Genomic DNA, 23,019 nt, shown 5'->3' on the forward strand with positions numbered 1-23,019 from the left:
CACCTCTTTAGCATCGTCCAATATTCTGGACAATCGTTTAGGTTTGACATCTTTTTTACCGGAATCTACCGTTAGTGCTTTTAAGGAATGCCAGTCCATATTTATTTTCCTAATCCACTCCCGTCCCAGTAGTGGTGGACCTCCCTCAGGTAGCACATATAAGTCCATTCCTCGGCTTTCTTTGCCCTTGTGGACCACCTTTACCTCTATCTTCCCGATGGGGTATACTCTTTGCCCCGTGTATGTTTTCAATACAATCTCCGTATCCCGTAGGGGAATATGTGGGAATAACCTTTTGTAATCTTGCTTATTCATGACCGTCAATGCCGATCCAGTGTCCAATTCCATCTTCACTTGGACTCCTGCTATCTGAAGCGTGACCCAGATTGTTTGGAGGTCTGCTTCATTACCAACATTGTGTACTCTTAGACTACCCAGTTCATTACTGCTGGAGTCTGAATTTGACTTCTGTTCGTTCGAACTGTTCTCTGTCACCTTGTGTACCTTTCTGTACTTTTCCTGCGGTGACTTTTTGTTGCTGGTCTTCTTTCCTGACCGGCATACTTTAGCTATGTGACCAAGCCTGCCACATTTTCTGCATTCCTGATTTTTGAACCAGCACTAGTTCTGACCGTGCGTTGTCTTTCCACAACGATAACATTTTACTGTACCCAAGACCATTTGATTGGTGCTGAGTTCCGGTGACCGTAGCTGCATTTCCGCAGTGCCTCTCGCTGCGGCTTCGTGCGATGCTGCAATAGTGACAGCTTTATCAAGCGTAAGATCATTCTCCTCAAGCAGTCGCTTTTGTGTTCCTTCTTTTAACAATCCACACACAAATTTATCTCTCAGCGCATCTGCTAGTCCTGTTCCAAACTGACAGTACTTTGATAGCTTACGCAGTTCAATTAAAAATTCAGCGTTGCTTTCGTCTTTCAGCTGCGTTCTTCTGTAAAATTTAAATCGTTCCGCTATCATCAGCGGCGTGGGGTTTAAATGATTTTTTCAGGACAGTAACAATATTCGCCAAAGTCTGATCCGCCGGTTTATCTGGTGATAGAAGGTGCTTCAATAGCCCGTATGTCTTCGCACCCATTGAGCTTAATAAGGTTAGTGCTTTCTCATCATCTGGTACCTTATTTGCTTTACAATAAACTTCCATGCGTTCTACATACGTGGTCCAATCTTTGATATCGCTGTCAAAGGTATTAATGTTCCCATGTTTAGGCATCCTTGCAAGTTTTTAAATTTTTCTTTTTCGCAAAATGGTGGCTTCCCGCGCTTGCCTTCTTCCCCCGCTGGCTGCAATGGCGATTGCCGTGCTGCTGCCATTCTCGCCTCCCCAGCGGTTCTCAATTCCCCGACGCTGCTTTTACTCCCCCGCGGTTCCCGTGGGCATTCACGCTTCCCCTGCTGTTGCGCCTCTCAGCCCCGCATGCAGCCCGGTCCTTTACACCGGCTGCGTTTGAGTTCTCCGCGGCTCTCGTGCCTTAAGCTGCCCCAGTCGCTGCGCCTCTCGGCCTCGATTGCAGCCCGGCCCTTTTCACTGGCCGTGGTCGAGTTCTCCGCCCTTTTTTTTTTCCGTTTTCCCTCCCCCACTCCACAGTCAATGCGGTCGACTTTCTGCTCGTGTCGCTGATCGGCTTACCCACCACCGTGGTAGAAGGGATGATCACTGCCTGTCGCTGATGGAGGGCTTCGTGGTCAGAATTTTTCTTTTTAACCCGGGTTCTCGATGCCTCCCGTGCGATGGTGCTCCGCAGGATGATGAGGGCGGATGCCTCTTCTCGACGCCCGTTCTGAGGACGAAGCTGCCTTGGATGGAAAACTGCCGCAGGGTAAGATCGGACTCGTCGCCACTGTTAAGTCTGTGTGTCCCAGTTATGCTTATTATAAATCACTGGACACAGACCACAAGAATAACTTTAACAGGTCTTTACTGTTCGGAGGTCAGGGCTGAACTGCTCAGCAAATCCCTACACAACGTTTATATACCGGTGTGGTCACCACCGGTATTATAGTATACAGCAGCCAAGAGAAAGTAGTACATCTCTTAAGGTAGTTCTCTTAAGGTGGAACAGGTTACATACACCACAGGTGAGACCACACCTTGAGTACTGCGTACAGTTTTGGTCTCCTTATTTAAGGAAGGATATAATTGCATTGGAGGCAGTTCAGAGACGATTCACTAGGTTAATTCCAGAGATGAGGGGGTTGACTTATGAGGAAAGGTTGGGCCTATACTCATTGGAATTTAGAAAGAGAGGTGATCTTATTGAAACATATAAGATACAGTGTGGGGGCTCGACACGGTAAATGCAGAGAGGATGTTTCCCCTCGTGGGGAAATCTAGAACTCGGGGGCACAGTTTCAGAATAAAGGGTCGCCCTTTTAGAACTGAGATGAGGAGGAATTTCTTCTCTCAGAGGCTCGTAAATCTGTGGAATTCTCTGCCCCAGAGAGCTGTGGAGGTTGGGTCATTAAATACATTTAAGGTGGAGATAGACAGATTTTTGCAAGATAAGGGTGTGAAGGGTTATGGGGAGCAGGCTGGGAAGTGGCTTTGAGCCCAAGATCAGCCATGATCTTATTGAATGGCGGAGCAGGCTTGAGGGGCCAAGTGGCCTATTCCTGCTCCTATTTCTTATGTTCTTATTTGAATGGGTCTAACTTTTTATGGGGTTTCTAACAGCGATGTTTGTTCGGAAAAGGGGAAGTTTTCGTCCGATCAGCGATTTCACTGATTGTCGGCTCTGAGTGCGTGGCGGGAGTCCACAGCACAGCCTGTGGAGGAGCAGTGAACGACGGACCGCAACTTCAGGATTTCCACGTTAGGCTGCGCCTGCACTCAGTCCTGAAGTTGCGGTCAGTTACAAAGGCGAACTCTGCCAGTTCGCTGTCATCAGGACCGCAAGTTCCGGGCCCAGTCAGCGGTCCTTTCTGCACACTGTGATTGACAGGTAGGCAACGCGCAGACAGTGCCTGTTATATTTTCATGTAGCATTCACCCTAAGCCACGTATGAACAGCACTGAATTGTTCTTTAAGTCCCTGAACAGCAGTCTCCAGCAGAAGTTCCTCTCAATACTGCACTTAGCTTAAAATAGAACCCATCAAGACTATATTGTGCAGTTTGACAAGATCTCAGCTGCCAAGCTGGCTGGAGCATCTGGAGATAGATTTTTCAATTAGAATGGTATCATAGGATAAGTTTACTGCTGCTGTGGGAAATATTAATAGTTGCTTTGGGAAAAGCTCCTTTGTTGTTTGTGTTTTGGATTACAATTGTAGGTCAAAGAGAGATCAGTAGGAACGGAAGTGTGTTATGGAAGTTTCTAGATAGATCTCCATGGTACCAAAAACCTAAAACTGAGGGATAAATGCATTGCAAAAGCTACTGTTACAGATTGAAAGCATTCATTTCCGAGTAAGCTGGATATTTTATTTCACCCTTTCAACTTGCCTGTAAGAACGGCCTTATCTTCTGAAAGATCCAGGTTCAGGCTAGATATACATAGTGAAAATGTTTGAGAATTTGACAGCTGTACCGTATTTTTATTTTTTGGATTCAGTTTCAATATAGTCTGAGGTTCTGGGTCTGTCTATCACAGCTGTTGCCTGAGAGGAATTTAATGAGTTTCTGTGAGCACAGAGGTAGTAAGGAGATTTATTGTGTAACATCAGAAATCAATAGATCTGTAGGATGATCACGGAGTTCTGACTCACTCTTTCTTTTGTTGCTCTCTGATATCATCCATGAAGAATTGTCCTCAGCAGTCCAACCAATTGTAGTGACAACATCCTCAGAATAATAACTGGCATTCCATTCTGAAGCCATTTTCCAAAAGAACCAATTCAGATTGATTTGGAGCATTTCTCAATTTAGTTTGATCAGAGCAATTTGTATTTCAGAAAATCCATTCTTGTGGAATAGAAGATTCAGTAAATAGAGCTATCATATGGAATTCAGAATTGGATTCAGACCATTTGAATTTCACCCAGATTTCATCAGAACATGCATTTGAATCAAAATGAATGAGAATACTCGACCCCAACCAAGATCATCTTATCTAACTCTGCCTATTAATATTCCATTTCAGATCAAAGGTACATTCTCATACGACTGAGAGCAGTCACTTTTATTTTTCTTTCCAATCTTCCTCACCTCTTATCTCCCCGATCCTGAAATTGGTGACTCATAGAAACATAGAAGATAGGAGCAGGAGTAGGCCATTCGGCCCCTCGAGCCTGCTCCGCCATTCAATGAGATCATGGCTGACCATACAAATTCAGTACCCTGTCCCTGCCTTCTCCCCATATCCCTTGATCCCCTTAGCCTTAAGAAATATATCCAACTCCTTCTTGAATATATTTAATGAATTGGCCTCCACCGCCTTCTGTGGCAGAGAATTCCACAGGTTCACCTCTCTCTGGGTGAAGAAATTCCTCCACATCTCAGTCCTAAATGGCTTACCCCTTATCCTTAGACTATGACCCCTAGTTCTGGACTCCCCGGCCATCGGGAACATCCTTCCTGCATCTAGTCTGTCCAGGCCTGACAGAATTTTATAGGTTTCGATGAGATCTCCTCTCATTCTTCTAAACTCCAGCGAGTACAAGCCCAATCGACCCAATCTCTCTTCATACGTCATTCCTGCCATCCCAGGTATCAGCCTGGTGAATCTTCGCTGCACTCCCTCCATGGCAAGAACATCCTTCCTCAGATAAGGCGACCAAAACTGCACACAATACTCATGTTGGACTACAGCTTCATGAGCAACAGACAGTTCCTTGCCCAATTGGCCATCTCTTAGATATAAGATAGTGAGTGTCAGGAGACTATTTGATAATGGGTGGGGGGGGGGGGGGAGGAGGCGCATCACAACTAAATCCCATCTTGTTCTAACATTTTGTTCATTCGTTCTCAGGATGTGGGCATCACTGGTAAGGCTGACATTTATTGCCCATCACTAGTTGCCGTGAGTAGGTGGTGGTCAGCAATGTTCCCTCGAATTTTTTTTTATTTGCGCGCGGTCCCTTTAAATTGGCCACGCGTGTGCGGTATCTTCCAGCGGCAGCAGCTTCTGAGCGGCCTGTGCGGGACCTCCCGATTGATGCGCGGCCTCATGCCCGCACACCTTAGGGGGAACATTGGTGGTCAGCCTTCGTCTTGAACCACTTGAAGGATTTATGAAAAGTGGATATTTTATAGTGTCACTTTTCTTTGGGATTTTTTTTGTTTGCAAATATCTTGATTGCTACAATCGAAAATCAGAATATGGTCACTTCTATTTGTGTTTTTTGGAAGAGGAAGAAGGGGATGAAAGAAGAGATGCAAGGCAGGTTTGCTTGCACCAGAAGCAGACCTCCCTTAACCGCATAACCGTATTTACAGAGAGCCACTTATCTGGGAACATCCGAGGACCTTTAACCAGGGGGTAATGATGGGGTTTTGCAATAAAGGTCATCAAATTCCTGAACTGTTATACCTCCAGTTCACTCCAACCTACCATAGGGGGCACCGACATCAGTCAATCTATAGTACAATAGATAAATCAAGCAGCTTGCTGATGTATTGTTTGCCAGGAGAAACTCGCTGGTGCATTATTTGCCTGGAGAATACTGCAAATTTTCATGTCACGGGATTCCCCAAAGTTGAAGCAAATTGATGGCACCCATGTGGCTCGCCAGCTCACTACATATAATAGTATGCCCTTTATAAACCCCAAGAGTTTCCACTCCATCAATGTGCAGGTAGGTGGTCAGTGATTAGCACCAAAGATCAAGCAGCAGTGAAGATTCCTTCAATTTAAAACAAGCCACTGAGCTTTTTGAAGGAGAAGCCAGACTGGAAGCATAGTTCCTAGGCGACAAAGGCAGCCCTCTTCAGCTATAGCATCATGACACCATTGTGATTGCAACACCGCCAGCTGAGCAAAGATACAACGAGGCATATGCCGCTACCAGCACAATTATTGAACATGATATAGGCATCTTGAAGCAGCATTTTAGATCCCTGGACAGATGGAGGGGCGTATTGCAGAACAAGCCTGCAATTTTGGATGCACAGCTTTGCCATCCAGGGAGGCAAAGAGATCTACCCACAGCCAAGGGCAAATTGCGACCCTGATGACCCAGAAGACCTGACGTTTCAGCTGGGAGGAGGCATATACCAGCTCTCATAGAGAAGACCTCTGTTGAAGTGCCTGATCTGTCTACGTCTGTCCACATGTATAAAATGCAGTGTCCCAATACTTGTCCTCTGCACTAACTCAATCACCAGGGATGCCAATCCTTTGATCTGCTGTTTAATTATTCTGCACCATCAGAAGAACCTTCTCTGAACATAGTCAAAATAACGTGCAATCATATTTAACACCCTAAAAGGGATGAGTGTACATGCCTATTAGCTTTGCTCTGGTGCTTTCCCTTGGTGTATAATATGTCTTGTAGAACTGAAACTACAAGCCCCCTTTAGTACTGTCCCTAGTGGGAGGAGTAAGGGAAGTGGCTAGCGGCTGAGTCTCAGTGAAGGACTTGAGGTTGCCCTGTGCCTCCCCTTGCTGGGTCCCACAACTGCTTTCTTCACATCCACTGCTGCGGTGTGTAGCTGGTCCTGCCCAATTTCTAGCACCTCTATTATCATTTAAGCAGACCTCAGGGCAGCAATGATCCTTTCATATTCCATCTTGTCATCTGACTCACTAGCATGTTAAAACTGGACAAGGGAGGCTCTTGAAGATTGAAGCCCAAAGACTCCACAGCAGCTGTATGTGCATTCACAAGAGATGCTCACACTTTGTGAAGGATTCAGTCATTGTGGCCTCTTCTGCAAATGCCCTGAAAGAAAAAGACTTGCATTTAAGATAGCACCTTTCATGATCACCGGACGTCCCAAAGCACTTTACAGCCAATGAAGTACTTTTTTGAAGTGTAGTCACTGTTGTAATGTGGGAAACGCAGCAGCCAATTTACGCTCAGCAAGCTCCCACAAACAGCAATGTGATAATGACCAGATAATCAGTTTTTGTTATGTTGATTGAGGGATAAATATTGGCCAGGACACCGGGGATAATTCCCCAGCTCTTCTTCGAAATAGTGCCATGGGATCTTTAACATCTACCTGAGAGAGCAGGTTAACATCTCATCTGAAAGACGGCACCTCTGACAGTGCAGCACTCCCTCAGTACTGCACTGGAGTGTCAGCCTAGATATTTGTGCTCAAGTTTCTGGAGTGGGACTGTGAACCACACAACCTTTTGACTCAGAGGCAAGTGTGCTACCCACTGAGCCACTGGCTGACACAGCTGTCATGTGCAATACAGAAAAGCAATAATGCATGAAGGCATAAAAATGAATAGCCCACTCATTGACATTCACTGCCAGACCTTGCAAAGTGTTTTGCATATTCTTAAATCACGGCATAAAACATTTTTGATCAGATAGCATCAACATAATCAATCTCTGTGGTGGGGAATAGAACATTTTCCACTATTTGCACCCCTTTTTCAGTTTCAAAACACTCACAGATCTGTACCGAACAGATTTGATTCAAGGTAGAGCAGACCCAATTCTTCCCAACAATGTACATCAACCTTAGTCTCAGCAAGCACCCCATATTGTATCATTACTTATTAGCATTAGCCTGGTATGGGTTTGAACCTAAATACCAGAAGTGAAAGCAAAGTTTTCTAATGCACTATGCGGCCCTGCCCTGTGTCCTTTATCAGAGCTAAATTTTAAAAAACAGGCAAGTTTGTAATGTCAGTGTTTGTTATCACAAGGCTTGAGTGTATTTTGACTTTCTCATGGCCCAAATTTTGCCTTTGAAATGCTGGTCCAATGATAGAGGCCACAAAATAAATTCAGCTTCAAGTTCCTAATAGCTTAGTTGGTAAATGTGCTATCAAGAGTTGAACAGAGCCATACAAAACACGATGATACCAGGTTCCATCCTGAGTTGGTGCTGATTTAGCTGATCTTACCCAGGAGAGCAGGACACTTACTGCACTGGGGCATGGGTGAAATGATGGTTCCTGCTCCTGATTGCTGTCCAGTGACTCCTTTTGAAACTTTTTATATGGACATCTGCTGGACATAGGACTGGGCTCAGCCATGATGCCTGATGTTACTCACTGTCTTGGCTCATACATTAGAATGGCCATTTAGGCAAAGTACTGGGTGGTCACTGGTGCCTATGGAATCATACCCCAGTATGAGTCTGTGTTCAGGGAAGGAGAAAATTGGAGGGAATTTAAGTCCAACTTTGAAAAAAAAGCCTCTTTCAATTCATCAATCAACATCACTAAAGCAGAGTATCCGGTCGTTATCACTTTGCTGTTTGTGGGAGCTTGCTGTGCACAAATTGGCTGCCGCGTTTCCTACATTACAACAGTGACTACACTTCAAGATGTATTTCATTGGCTGTAAAGCACTTTGGGATGCCCGGTGGTTGTGAAAGATGATATATAAATGCAAGTCTTTCTTTCTTTCTTGTCTGAATCTGAATTAAAGATAGTCACAGAGAATCTGCTCCAAATTCTGTGCTGCATTGCTGTTGGGAACAACAGGGACAGAGAGTGGAAATGTTACCATGGCACATTAGGTACTCTGCACTATCCATGGCAACTCTTTCAACCACTACATACTTCCCCTCTGGAAGTCCCTCCCTATATCCCTCCACCTTGCCATCCCTCAAACTGCCTTCAAACACGTAAAAACCCTTGTCTTCAATCATGCCTTCATCTCTCCTTCCCTCAATCTTTTGTCTTATTCTCTTTCCTTTCCTGCTTGGCACCCACTGTTTTCTTTGGCCCTCTAACGTGTAGAGAGACATCGATGCATGGCAAGTGCTATATAAGTTCATCTGCTGCTGTTGAATGGTCGCAATCTGAAAGCATTTTATTTTGCCCTGCCCTGTTTCTCCCTCACCGTGACATGCACTCGCAAAGTAAATTCTACCCAGTATGTGTCTGGACTGCTGCTCATCAGGCATTGAAATGAGCTGACTGCATAGGATAATGCAATACTATCTCATTTCCATATTTTAATGGTGCCCTTGTTGAGATACCGCGGCAAACGTGGGAGTCGAGACAGAGCTATTGAAAACACAACTGCTTTATTCTGACCACATGGCAAACAGGAACTAGAAAAGCCCGCACATCCACTTAAATACTTCCCAGACAGGAAGTGCTCCCGGCAGCCTGTCCCTGCGGGAAACAAGTTGCTGGAGGAAAGGGCCCCCGGCTGGGGGCTTCTGCTTAGACTGTCTGTGCCGCCGTGAGCGGATTATGTCCAGTGGTGGCGTGTCGCCACAGAGCTCCCCCCAGAATCCGCTTAGGAGGAGTGGACGAGTCGTGACGGTGGTCTAATGGTTCTGCCGCAGCGGCTCTGAGTGGTCGCCGGTCTGGTTGGTTGGGTCGGGCGGTTCGCCGCCGGCTGTGCTGGCTTGCCGGGGGGACGGCCTCTGGCTGGAGGCTGGGCCACGGGGACCTGTTCCCCTGGTTCTGTGTGTGCTGGTTTGAGCCGGTCGATGGAGACTGTCTCGACCCTGTCGCCGAGTCGCAGCTTGAATACCTTGTCCCCGGTTTGTAGTACCTCGTACGGACCATCGTACGGGGGTCGCAGGGGCCCGCGGTGCGCGTCGTGTCGCACGAAGACGAAGCGCGCCTGCTGTAAATTTGGCGGGACGTGAGGTGCGAGTTCGCCGTGTCGGTTGACCGGAAGTGGGGCGAACTGCTGAGCGGAAGAGAAAGAGTCGAGCCGCTGCTGTTCGGCCGACCAAGACTTGGTAGGCTCCGGAAGGAATTCGCCTGGGACGCGCAGCGGTTGTCCGTAGACTAACTCCGCTGCCGAGGACTGGAGGTCTTCCTTGACCGCGGTGCGTAGGCCGAGTAGCACCCACGGTAGGCGGTCAGTCCAGGTACTGTCCTGCAGGCCGGCGCGGAGTGAGGCCTTGAGTGACCTGTGGAAGCGTTCACAAAGTCCGTTGGCCTGCAGGTGGTACGCCGTGGTGCGGTGGAGCGTCACCCCGAGGTTGCGTGCTGTGGCCGTCCAGAGTTCGGAGGTGAACTGGGCGCCTCTGTCGGAGGTTATGTCGGCCGGTACGCCGAACCTCGCAACCCAGGTGTTAACGAACGCCCTGGCGATGTCGGCTGTGGTGGTGGAGGTCAGCGGCACTGCCTCAGGCCAGCGTGTGTAGCGGTCGACCATCGTGAGGAGATAAGTTTGGCCTTGCGATGGCGGCAGGGGACCGACGATGTCGACGTGTACGTGGTCGAAGCGGCGGCTGGGTACCTCGAAGTCTCCCAGGGGTGCTTTGGTGTGCAGCTGTACCTTAGCCCGTTGGCAGGCGAGGCAGGAGGTGGCCCAAGTCCGAACATCTCTGCTAAGGCCGCGCCAGACGAAGCGCTTGGAGAGGAGTTTGACGGATGCGCGGGAACCCGGGTGAGAGAGCCCGTGGAGCGCGTCGAAGACGCGGCGGCGCCAGGTCTCAGGGACGACCGGCCTGGGTTGGCCGAGTGAGACGTCGCACGTGACTGCCGTGGCTTCGGGCCCGTGCGCGACCTTGGCTAGGCGTAGCCCTGGCAGGCTGGTAGCCGCCGAGAGGAGGTCTGGGTCCGTGAGCTGGGCCGCTGCTAGTTGTGCGTAGTCGACCGCGAGGTGATTCGCACAGACGGCGGGACGGGAAAGGCAGTCGGCGACCACGTTGTCTCTACCGGAGACGTGCTGAATGTCCGTAGTAAACTCGGAGACGGCCGCGAGCTGGCGTTGCTGCCTAGCGGACCAGGGTTCGGTGTGCTTGGCCATCGCGTATGTGAGTGGCTTGTGGTCCACATACGCGGTGAAGGGGCGGCCTTCCAGGAGGAACCTGAAATGGCGGACCGACAGGTGGAGTGCGAGAAGCTCGCGGTCGAAAGTGGAGTATTTGACCTCCGGGGGGCGCAGTTGGCGGCTGTTGAAGGCAAGTGGCTGCCACGCGCCATTGACCCACTGCTCGAACACGGCCCCGACCGCGTGGTCGGAGGCGTCGGTGGTGAGCGCGACCCGGGCATCGGCCCTCGGGTGCGCGAGCAGAGTGGCGTCGGCGAGCGCGTTTTTGGTGGCGTCGAAGGCGGCTGCCGTGTCAGTGGTCCAGGCTACGTCCATCTTGCCGGATTTTCCTCGGAGGGAGTCGTATAGGGGCTTCATAAGGGCTGCGGCTCTGGGGATGAACCTGTTGTAGAAGTTCACCATCCCGAGGAACTCCTGGAGGCCCTTGATGGTTGTGGGGCGGGGGAATTGCTGGACGGCCTGCACCTTGTTGGGCAGGGGGACGGCCCCAGCAGGGGTGATGTGGTGACCGAGAAAATCGATCTCGGTTAGGCCGAATTGGCACTTCGCCGGACTGAGGATGAGCCCGTGTTGGGCTAGGCGCCCGAACAGGATGCGAAGGTGTTCCTGTTTGGAGGAGCTGGCCACGAGAATGTCGTCTAGATAGACGAATAGGAAGTTCAGGTCCCGGAGGACTGAGTCCATAAGGCGCTGGAAAGCCTGTGCTGCATTCTTGAGGCCGAAGGGCATCCTCAGGAACTCGAACAGGCCGAATGGGGTGATGACGGCCGTTTTGGGGATGTCCGCGGGGTGTACGGGGACTTGGTGGTAACCGCGCACCAGGTCGACTTTGGAAAAGACGGTTCGTCCGGCCAGTCGGGCCGAGAAGTCCTGGATGTGTGGCACCGGGTACCGATCGGGGGTGGTGGCGTCGTTGAGGCGGCGGTAGTCCCCGCAAGGGCGCCAGCCTCCGCCGGGCTTGGGGGCGATGTGGAGGGGCGAGGCCCAAGGGCTGCTGGAGCGGCGGATGATGCCGAGTTGTTCCATGTTGGTAAACTCGGCCCGCGCGATTTCCAGCTTGGCCGGGTTGAGTCTGCGGGCGTGGGCAGAAACTGGGGGGCCAGTGGTGGGGATATAGTGTTCCACACCGTGCTTGGCGGCTTTGGCCGAAAAGGTCGGGTTAGTGAGGGCGGGAAACTCAGCTAGGAGTGCCGAGTAGTCGTCCGTGGCTCTGGCGAGGCAGTAGGTCGTCGGGCCGGCCGAACGGGCCGGGGTAAAGGCGCCGGGGATGGGGGCCATAGTGTTGATGTCGACGAGGCGGTGCCTCGGAATGTCGACAAGGAGGCCGTGGGCACGTAGGAAGTCGGCGCCAATGAGTGGGCAGAGGACCTTGGCTGTCAGGAACTCCCAGCGGTAGCGGCGGCCCGCGAGGTCGAGCGTGACCATGCGGGTGCCATATGTGCGGATTTCAGAGCCGTTGGCTGCAGCCAGTGTGATACCCCGTGTGCCGCGTTGGATCTCGAGGGCGGAGGCGGGGGTGATGCTGTGCTGGGCCCCTGTGTCGCACAGAAATCGGCGGTTGGTTCTGTCGTCAGTGACGTACAGTAGGGGCTCCTTCTGCCCCGCGGCCATCGCGGGGGCCGGTGCGGGGGGGGGTTTGAAGGAACACGGTGGCGTGCAGCGTTGAGCCCTAGCGCCAAAACGGGTGTGGTAGTAGCAGTGACCCGGAGTGGTAGGGCGGTCGGGCCTAGCGGCCCGGGAAGACCGCGTGGTCGTTGCCGTGAGGTCGGGTGCGACGTCGCGAGCGGCCTGTGCAGAGAGCAGCCGGTCGGCCTTTTCGGCTATCTCATTCAGGTCCGTGGAGTCAGACTCCACAAGGAGCGGGCGGATGCTGGCGGGGAGCTGCCGAATGAAAAGCGTGCGAAAAAGGGCGCCGGGATTTTTGTCGTCGGAGAGGGACAGCATGTGGGAAAGCAGGTCTGATGGTGAAGCGTCACCAAGGCCAGGGAGGTCCAGGAGTTGGCAGTGGCGCTGGTAAGAGGACGTTTGAAATTTTTTAAGTAGCGCAGCCTTCAGATGCTCGTACTTGCCCTCCGTTGGTGGATTCTGCAGCGCTGCCCAAACCTTGGGGACTGTAGCGTAGGTGAGCGAGGCGACGAGGTAGTCATACTTCGTGGCGTCGACTGTAATGCCTTTCAGCCGGAATCTGGACTCAGCTTGAACGAACCAGGCTTCGGCGAGGTTCTCCCAAAAGTCAGGTAATTTAACCATGACTACGTTTGTATCCGCCATGCTAGCTTAGGATTCGCCCTGAGCGTCGGGGTCACCAGTGTTGAGATACCGCGGCAAACGTGGGAGTCGAGACAGAGCTATTGAAAACACAACTGCTTTATTCTGACCACATGGCAAACAGGAACTAGAAAAGCCCGCACATCCACTTAAATACTTCCCAGACAGGAAGTGCTCCCGGCAGCCTGTCCCTGCGGGAAACAAGTTGCTGGAGGAAAGGGCCCCCGGCTGGGGGCTTCTGCTTAGACTGTCTGTGCCGCCGTGAGCGGATTATGTCCAGTGGTGGCGTGTCGCCACACCCTTGGCATTTGGAGTGCAGCACGTTGGGAGCACGATTGAGACCCGGCAGAAATATCAAGCACCAGCAGCCGTGAAAGGGCTGCTGGTTACCATTTTGCATTGCCAAGTATTTCCCAAGGTTACCTTGGGCCACAAGAACCACCTTTCATGGATTGGGCAGTGGAGGCCAAGGAAGGGAGATGGCAGACAGCTATATTGGAAGGGGAGGGTCACGCCTGCAAGCAACAACGTACATTTTGGTGCAGGCCTCCACTAAAGCATCGGGGCCAAATGGATGATTTGTGTCTGGAGCGTTGCTCGGGTGTCCCTGTCTCATACTGGGGGAGGGCCCCTCATTTATATCAGAACCATGGCCAGAATGTGCCCATGGGCAGTTTGTTGGCTCTGAGCAGCCTGGATGCTCCAAGGATACATTATGGTGCAGTAGGTGAACATGGCACTGAATGGATCAGGTTTCAGTATTACATGTGGGAGCCAATGCCCATCACACATCAGTGCTAAGGAGACGAATCATTGTATTATTAGCTACAATGTTTACAATGAACAATGTCATTCTAAATGCAAAATATTGTGGAATTAAGCATTCTAATAAGCTTCTACCTTGAATCCCAATTCTAGCATTTAATTACAAGAAAGCTCCTCCAATTCCTCCTCGGATGGCTACAAAACCAATTATCTCAGTGACGGCCCAGAGCAGCACAGAGTCAACCCAGGATGCATACCTGCAGAATGAGGTACACCGGTCCACGTCCTGGTCAAAAGATATTAAATCCCAGTGCAATTCAACAGACAGTCTTGACAGTACCAAAGCACTGCATCTGGCCTTGGAGTCCTTCACCCCAAGCCGTTCTTCAATGAAGAGCTCTGACGGAAGTGGAATTAGTAAAGGCATTCTGAGCCGTGATGAACCAAAGCTACAGCCACGCCAAAGAAAGTGGCGTTCATCTGTAGGGATACAGGTAATCATTTTCTTATCTATTTCATTACAAGGTATGAATGAGATAAGACAAGTTGGCCCATCTATCTCATGTATTATTTAGGTGTATGTGCATGACCCACTTGGTCTCCTGCCATCTTCCTGCTGCTTTGGTTTACTCCTATTCACCGAATTGAGAATCTACCCATTACCTTTTCCTTTTGAATGCTTCAGTTATCTATTCCTTTGCTGCACCAACTGGCAGTCCAATTCATAATTAACAACTCTTATAAAATGGTTACTCCTTAAGATAAATTTGTTTAGTGTTTCAATAGCTTTAATCACGTTCCCAATTCTTCAACACAAACAACTTCTTCACATCCACTCTGAATATATTAAAAGCCTCATTCAGTCCCCCATCTGTTTTGCAATGAGAACAGGGTGTGTTTCCTCTGCCTCTCTTCACTCTGCATTCAGTTAAGACCTGCCACCATTCATGTTCTCTTACTTTGAATCTTATTTACAGACTTCATTGAACTTTTCTGGCTTGCCGCAGTATATAGGGCACAGTACAGATAATAATAAGTTAGAAATATGTTGGTATAATTACATTTAGTGGAAACATTGACTTTATTTAATCATTTGGATTTAAATTTTATTTTTCTTAACACTTTCTCAATGTAATTTTTTTTTTAATTTGTCCTCATCTTCAGTCTGTCTGGCCTAGACAAGTCTGCAACTATAAGGGTAGGCTATCGGCCTGCTCCCAGACAGCTGCAAACATACACCTATAGCCAACCAGTAGGAGGTGCATGGGGCCACCAAGCATGCCTCACCCCCCCTGAAGTTCCCTCCCTTTTACAGGGCGATACCATCGCCTCTGCTTGGAAGGGTAACTGCATCTTGCAGTTCCTGACCCAAGTGGCGCGAGCACGGGCTCTGCCTCTCCCCTGAGTCAATGGCATGTGCAAGTTAAGGGCAGAACATTAATAAAGGAGAGGAACAGAATGAAACAAAAAGCATTACATGGGTCACCACTTTGACCAAGCTTGTGGTCATCTGTCAAATTTTGTTTGCTAATGCTCCTGTGGAGCACATTGGGACGTTTTACTATGTTAAAGGTGCTATATAAATGCACATTGTTGTTGTTGTCGTGCTCTAAATTGGCATAGAGCTGGTCGATGGAAGCAGGCCTTTCTGATCTTCGAAATCACCAATTCTTACACTTAGGCCGTGATTTTCTCATCGGTGTCGGAATGGGGGCGGGTCAGCTGGTTTCTGGGTTCCAGTCCCGCCCCCAGCTGCCTCCGCTCTACAGATGTGATTTTTTCTTGATTGGCCTTCTGCGGGCTTACCGGCCAATTAACAGGAAGCGGGTCTGATGATGTCATTTGATGACGGGTCATCTGCCGGTTTCTTTAAAGGGACCATGCACAATTTTATTTTGACAGTTGATTTTTCAGTATTTGACAGCATTGAGGTGCTGAAAACACTGAAATTCACTGCACAAAGGTGAACTCTTACACCCAATATGCTTACGGAGGGAGTCACAGCACGCAGGGAGGTTCTCTTCCCTACCAAGGGTGGAAGAGACCACCCCAGGACACCAACTTACCTTGCACCTCCACCCAAACCTCTCTATCTACTTTATCACTTCCCCATCTCACTAGCCACCCCTCACACTCACTCTCATTCTACTGCAAGCATACCAACTAACAACACACAAGGTTGGGCACTTGAGAGGTTTAGCCAATGTCCATGTGAAGTTTCTGGTAATGTGTTGCCTTACAGTGAAATCTCTTTCAAAAAGTGCCCCCTCTTGGACAGATCTGAGCACACCTTGAGAAGTGTCTTACTGAGTTCCAGTGATTGTTCAGTCATAACTCCCCCCCCCCCGCCCACCCCCCCGCTATAGCGATGAGTGTGCATGGAATGGCTTGGACATTAAAGGGATGCTTCATGGTGCTGGTGTGGGATGGTGTCAACCTGGCGCATCATGTGGCAGCCAGGGTTTACAACATCAAGTGAAGAAAGTCTGGCCATGGTGATGCCATCGCTGGCCTCCTGGCCAGCAATTTTATCAGGGGCTGACGCCCTGTGTCCAGTGCAGCATCAGGTGATGGCGGCGACGGTTGGAGATGTTGGTGTTGGGGATGATTGTGGAAGGATTCGGAGGACCATGGTCTGATTGTTTCATTGGCTCCGATGTTGCTGGAATAGATGGCAGCTGCAGGTGAGATGACAGAAGTGATCTGTCACTGGTGAGAGAGGTTCTCCCAATGAGGTGGCACTGGACATACAGTTGGATTAAAAAAACTTGTATGCTAAAGAAATCTGTAAATGTTTTAAAAATGCAGTAACCAACATTTTCTTTACTCTAAAACTCACCATGTGCGACATGGCATCCTTGACACCACTTCTGCAGCTGTCATCTTTTCACAAACATCAGACCAGACTCACAACACGCCACACTTACCTGGTGTGTTGTCCGGACATCGTAAAACCCGACCCAGAAGCTGGAAAATTGAAAAAGAGCCTGAAAATTGCTCACAAGTACCTGTTAATAGGCAGTTAATTGCCTTTAATCCGTTTCCCGCCGCTAGGTGTCGGGTCCATTCGCAAATCGGGGACCCGACACTTGGGAAGGTTGTCTGGAGGCAGGATGACGGTGTGTGTGGAACCCACCGTCAATCAAAACGACTTTAACCTCTGACCCGCCTCCAAACCCGCCCTCTGAGCGCCGGCAAAATCGCGGCCTTAGTTTACTGCATCTGTACTGTATTAAACTGTTTACAAGCACAACAGATGCCAGTGGAATATGTTTCCCCAAATCAGTACAATAATATCTCACCAGGAAAATTCAGTATGAATCATTTACCGCGTAAAGTGAAATCTCCTAGTTATAATTATACTTAGATTTTTGCACCAAATGAATTGCTGAGTGTAGAAGTCCTTGCATAGAACAGTTATTCGCACTCTTATTTGGCCACTGTGCCTCTTGCAATACTGTTTCAGTGAACTGTCTGGTGCTGTAGGTGCACCGTGCCAGCTTCAATATGGATTAGTGCCTATATTGAAGCCGAGGGCAGACATCTGGCTCTCCCTCAATAGCAGTACTCCATAGTCTAAACAACCTGTTGTTCGGAGAACTGACAGCACTGTATATCCACAACAATATGGGTCTATGAATGAGCCATTGGGTTAAAGGCACCAAGTTCAGTCAAGGGGACTTGGTCCCATGTGTTTGCACCCTGGGTCTTCATATTATACAGGGAGCCCAGCAGCCCAAAGAGATCAGCTCAAATGCAAAGTGTAAAATGGAGAACAGGATTCAAAATCCAATTGTTTTATAAAAAGTATAAGCTTGCCTTATAACAGCTGACACCAACATAGAAATACAGAGACTAAGGCATAGAATAGCCTCAACATGTCATGGTACACAATATAAAACTAACCCTGACCTGAGCTTCAAACCCCAAATCCTATCCAAGACTGTTTATTTTCTTCCATAATTTCATCCATCTCTGGTCTTATCTCACCTTCACCACCACCAAAATTCTCATCCACACCTTCATCTCCTCCAAGATTGACTTCTCCTGCACTCTCCTCACCAGTCTCCTGAGCTCCACCCTACTTAAACTGCAACTTGTCTAGAATTCTGTCACCCTTATCGTATCTCGCACTGGATTCCACTCTTGTATCACCCTTGTCTCGCAAACCTCCTTTGGCGCTCTGTCTCCTAATGCTTTGAATTTAAAATTTTTGTCTCATTTACAAATCTCCATCACCTCACCCCTCCTACCACCTCTTCAACCTCTTCCAGCGCTGTGTGCTGAGATGCCCCTTGTGCTCTTCTGACTCTGGCCTCCTTTGAATTCCCCATTGTCTCCTCTCCACCTTCGGTGTCAGAGCCTTCAGCTGTCTTAGTACCACACTTTGGAATGCTCTCAAATCTCCTCCACCTCACTATCTCATTCCCTTCTTTAAAAAGCCCCTCAGAACCTAACTCTTTGACCATGTCTTCAACTACCTTCCCTAACTCCTTTCCTACCACTCACCATTTTGTCTCAATGAATTAACTTGGCATGTCTTATCATGTTAAAGTTGCTATGTAAATGCAATTTTTTGTTAAGACTGGCCTTTGACTTATCAGCCTTTATAGCTCAGGTCAGTGCCCTTAATTTAACACAAGTGCTTGTTATTTTGCTGCCCCTCATTGTGTATCCTTACACAACAGAGAAAATTCTAAGGGGCAAAAATTAGTCCCCTTAGTGCCTCCCATTAGCGCCAGTAGATGCTGCTAATGGGGTGCTAGAGCAATATTGCTGGGGCGAGGCAAATCCAGCACTGCACGCCAAATCTGCCCCCCACCGTAGCACCACTGGTAAGAGGTATCGCCAGGAACGTCAATGCCAGGTAGACCGTGACATCAGTGAGTGTGCAATGCTCACTGACCTTTCGATTTGCTAAATTGATTGTCGCCATCACCACAGTGCCTGGAGTAAACACCAACAGGGAGAGCTGGCATGAAGCACCAGGAAGCTGACTACAGGGATGTTATTTAAAGGGATCATCAGTAATGACTCGCAGCTGTCAGGTTAGTGCAGTTTCACCCACTGCAACAGTTTCATTTAGTAATTTCAAGGTTCTTTTGTATCAGGAGTCTTCTGGCAACTAAAAAGTAGCTACACTTATTCTTCAAAGATTCAAACTAATATACTTGGTAACATTAATGGGGGCTGTACTGGTGTGCCACCTCGTCCTCCAGGATCTACAGCAGAGGGAACACAGGCAGCATGAAATACGGGAACATGTGCGCAGAGAGATGAGGAGGGACATCAGGGCTCTCACCAGGAGGCCTTACCCTCTGAAGGTATTCTGAGAGCACTTCTCCTACCTTTAGTTAAGTGAGGAGCAGTGTATTAGACAGCTCTGCCTCATCAAGGAGGTGGTCACAGAACTCTGCCACCTCCTCCAAACAGACCTCCAGCCTCACACCAGGATGAATTAAAGCCCAGATCCCCTTTGCTCACCACATGCCCATCATTCCATCCCTCTCGCAGGCCATATCGCACCGCAAAGCTGAAATGACAGATATCACAAAAGAATGGTAAGTGAATTAATACATTTATCAAAAATCAATGAACGCATATTTACACCGAAAATATGACCCATTCACCCTTGTGCAATCCCTTAGTGCCTGTCGTTACTGTGCCTTTGCCTATTCTAGTGCTCCTACGAAGTGTTGGCCCACAGTGGCTGCAGCACGGCTGGTGGAAGGCTGCTGAGTGTCCGTGCGGCAAACTTCAGATGGCCTTCATAGACGCCCTCGACCAGCTCTGGGCCTGGAAGGCCCGGCTGTAGACTGCACCACCTCAGCATGGACGGCAGCAGTCTGGGCTGGCTAGATGACAGGCAGCGATACAAGCAATGGTGGAGTGGCAGCGGTGGGAGCAAGAATGCTGTCATCCTGAGAGAGGACAGCCGGTCCCTGTTCCACTGACCCACTGCCACTCCCCCGGGGCAGCACCTCAGCATCCCTAGCAATCTGTTGGAGCACAGATTGCTGCCCTGCTGCGACACCGTGAAAGCCCCAGTCGACAGTGGTAGACCAAGCCACGATGGCAACAATCAGAGCTTGCATGGCATCAAGCTGACATTGCATGAGAGCAGTCTGAGATTGGATGCCACCAAGCATAGATTCCATTACAGCACTAAGACGTTGCATCGCTTCCACCTGTGCTGCAATGGAAGCTGCCAGATTGCCCATCACACGCGGCATCAGGTCTGGGTCGTCAAGGTCTCTCTGGGAGTCTACCATCCTTTGCAGACTGGAAATGATGGGCTCCATGGTGTGTGCAGAGCCTTGTGCAATGTTGGAGGTGGACTCCTCCACTCTCCTTACCATTGCCGAGAGTCTCTCGGGCACCCTTGTCATTGCACCCATCATCTCTGTGTGCATGCCCATCACCCTTCCTCTAAAGGCCTCCCCATCGAGGTCCTCATCTGAGCGCGAACTCACCCTCTGGAGAGCAGGCCCCCGAGTTACCCTTTCCCCCGGCCTTGCTGCAGCCCACACATCCCTGGTGCCTCACCCTGTGCAGATCCTGCTACTATACTAGCCTCTAAAGAATGCATAGTGCCTGTACCTGAGCTGATATCCGCGAGTGAGAGATGCAGTAACGCGGTGTGTTCTTCCTCCTCCTCTTCTCCCGCCTCGCTCTCTACCGTGTCCTCAGGAACAGGCTGCACAGGTGTTTGCTGATTGTCTGAAAGCATAAAGGACAAGAGTTGGGTTAAGGTGAGGGGAGGGGGGCAGGAAGGGAGAAATGCATGCATACAGCATGATCAGCTAGAAAGTGTGAAACGCTTGTGGGGTGAGGGGGAAGTGGGATGTGAGAAGAAGGAGTAGGGATGAACGTACCATTGTTGTCCCCAAGGGGGGTCAACATCGCCAGTGACCACGACGCCCACCACCTGGCACCCAATAATCTGCAGCATTCTATTCTCCAGTGCAGACAGTGGTTCGTTGTCGGCTTGTCCCCCGCCTGTGCGCTCCTGCCCCCTCCTGTTGTGAAGCACCTTAGCCTAGAACGGAATGGAAAGTGTGTGAGTGAATGTGGAGCAATGTGTTTGGGTGATGTGCCTGCCATAGTTGAATAGCTGTCATTGTCTGCAAAGTGTGAGTTGTGGATGTGAGTGTTGGTAGGTAGAGATTGTTGGTGGGTGAGTGCTGGGGGTGTGGTACCTTGGGCAGTGTGTGAAGATTGTGATTCAGATGGTGGTATGTATCATTTGTTGAAGCATTCACTCACCCTGACTACCCGAGTGAGGTCATTAAATTTCTTCCTGCACTGTGTGTGGGTCCTGGGGACCACAGTGCTGCCCGAGAGGTGCTGCACTACCTCCCTCCACATGGTATGGAAGACTTGTGGCGAGGGCCTCCTGCCACTTGCTGGGTAGAACACTGCCCTCCATTTCACCACAGCGAAAAGCAATGCCTCCAATGCTTCAGTGGAGAATCTGCGGGCTCTCTCCGAGGCGTGGATCTGCCATGAGCACACCTGGATCAGTCCTTCGGCTCCTTCTCCTTGTTCTGCTTTTCTTTGCTGAGGCAGCTGCACAGCCAGCAATGCTGAGAATGAGGTGCTGCAGCATCAATGAACCTCCCCTTTAAGTCATGAGAAAAGCCTCTGGCAATTATGACTTGCGATTAGATGGCACCTGATATTAGTCCACCCTTTAAGTCCAACGCCAATGAGCTTGGGTTTTAAGACTTGATTTAGGACTCCAATCATTTTATTGAGCAGTGAGCATGACTTTTGCGTGCAGCCTAAAGCATTTGCGCCTGGCGCTAATTCTCCAACTTTTCTACTGACACCGCCCATTCCTTGGCTATAATGAATTTCTAGCCCTAAAAGCTTTACATTTGGGAACCCGTTTAAAAATTCTGGTTTGGCAACACTTTTTGAACATTTTTGTTTAACAATTGTAGAATCTACAGCAAAGAAACAGGCCATTCGGCCCAACTTGTCTATCCCGATGCCATTCGGCCTCCACATGAGCCTCCTCCTGTCCCTCTTCATCTAACCCTATCAGCATATCCTCTGTATTAAAAAGAGAAAGTGCTGGAAATATAGTTCAGACATCATCTGTGGAGAGAGAAACAGAGTTAACATTTCAGGTCAGTGACCTTTCATCAGAACATATCCTTCTATTCCTTTCTCCCTCATGTGCTTATCTAGTTTCCCCTTAAATGCACCAATGCTATTTGCCTCAACTACTCCTTGAGGTAGCGCATTCCAAATTCTTACCACTCTTTCAGTAAAGAAGTTTCTCCTGAATTCCCCATTGGATTTATTAGTGATTATCTTATATTTATGACTTCTAGTTTTGGACACCCCTACAAGTAAAAACATTTCCTGTACGTCTACCATATCAAACCCTTTCATTATCTTAAATACCTCTATCAGGTCACCCCTCAGCCTTCCCTCTTCAAGAGAAAACAGCCCCAACCTGTTCAGCTTTTCCTGATAAGTATATCCTCTCAGTTCTGATATCAACCTTGTAAATCTATTTTGCACCTTCCCCTGTGCCTCTATAACCCTTTTATAATATGGAGACCAGACTGTCCAAGTGTGATCTAACCAAGGTTCTATACAAGTTTTAAAAAACTTTTCTGCTTTTCAATTCTATCCCTCAAGAGATGAACCCTAATGCCTGGTTTGCTTTTTTATGGCCGTTTAACCTGCGTTGCTACTTTTAGTGATTTGTGTATCTGTACCCCTAGATCCCTTTGCTCCTCTACCCCATTTAGACTCTTATTATCAAAGCAGTATATGGCCTCCTTATTCTTCCTACCAAAATGCACCACCTCACACTTACCTATATTGAAATTAATTTGCAGATTACATGTTTGTAACTGCAAGTTTATTCATCTCTTGTATTTTGTCAGATACTTCCTTTGCATTACGTCCACCTCCCAATTTGGTGTCATTCGCAAATTTTGAAATTGTACTTCTGATTCCTGAGTCCAAATCATTCATGTAAATGGTGAACAACAGTAGTCTCAGCACCAATCCCCGTGGAACACCATTTTCCACCTTTACCAATCTGAGGAGCTACTTTTAACCCCTACTCTGTTTTCTGTTTTGTAGCCAGCTCACTATCCATTCAGCTACCTGTCTCCCGATTCCACATGCT

General features: G+C 49.1%; 1 protein-coding gene across 1 annotated transcript in view; it reads left to right on the plus strand.

Moving 5' to 3' along the window:
* The window catches only part of LOC147103129 (disks large-associated protein 2-like), a 115,991-nt gene that overhangs the window by 68,761 nt on the left and 24,211 nt on the right, over nt 1-23,019 (plus strand). The window contains exon 6 of the mRNA XM_085963177.1: nt 14,019-14,359. Within this exon, the coding sequence (XP_085819303.1) occupies nt 14,019-14,359 (341 nt within the window). The remainder of the gene's footprint in view (nt 1-14,018; nt 14,360-23,019) is intronic.

The sequence above is a fragment of the Somniosus microcephalus genome, chromosome 20 (assembly GCF_052327205.1).
Source record: "Somniosus microcephalus isolate GS21.2 chromosome 20, FLI_Smic_1.0, whole genome shotgun sequence".
Lineage (NCBI taxonomy): Eukaryota > Metazoa > Chordata > Chondrichthyes > Squaliformes > Somniosidae > Somniosus > Somniosus microcephalus.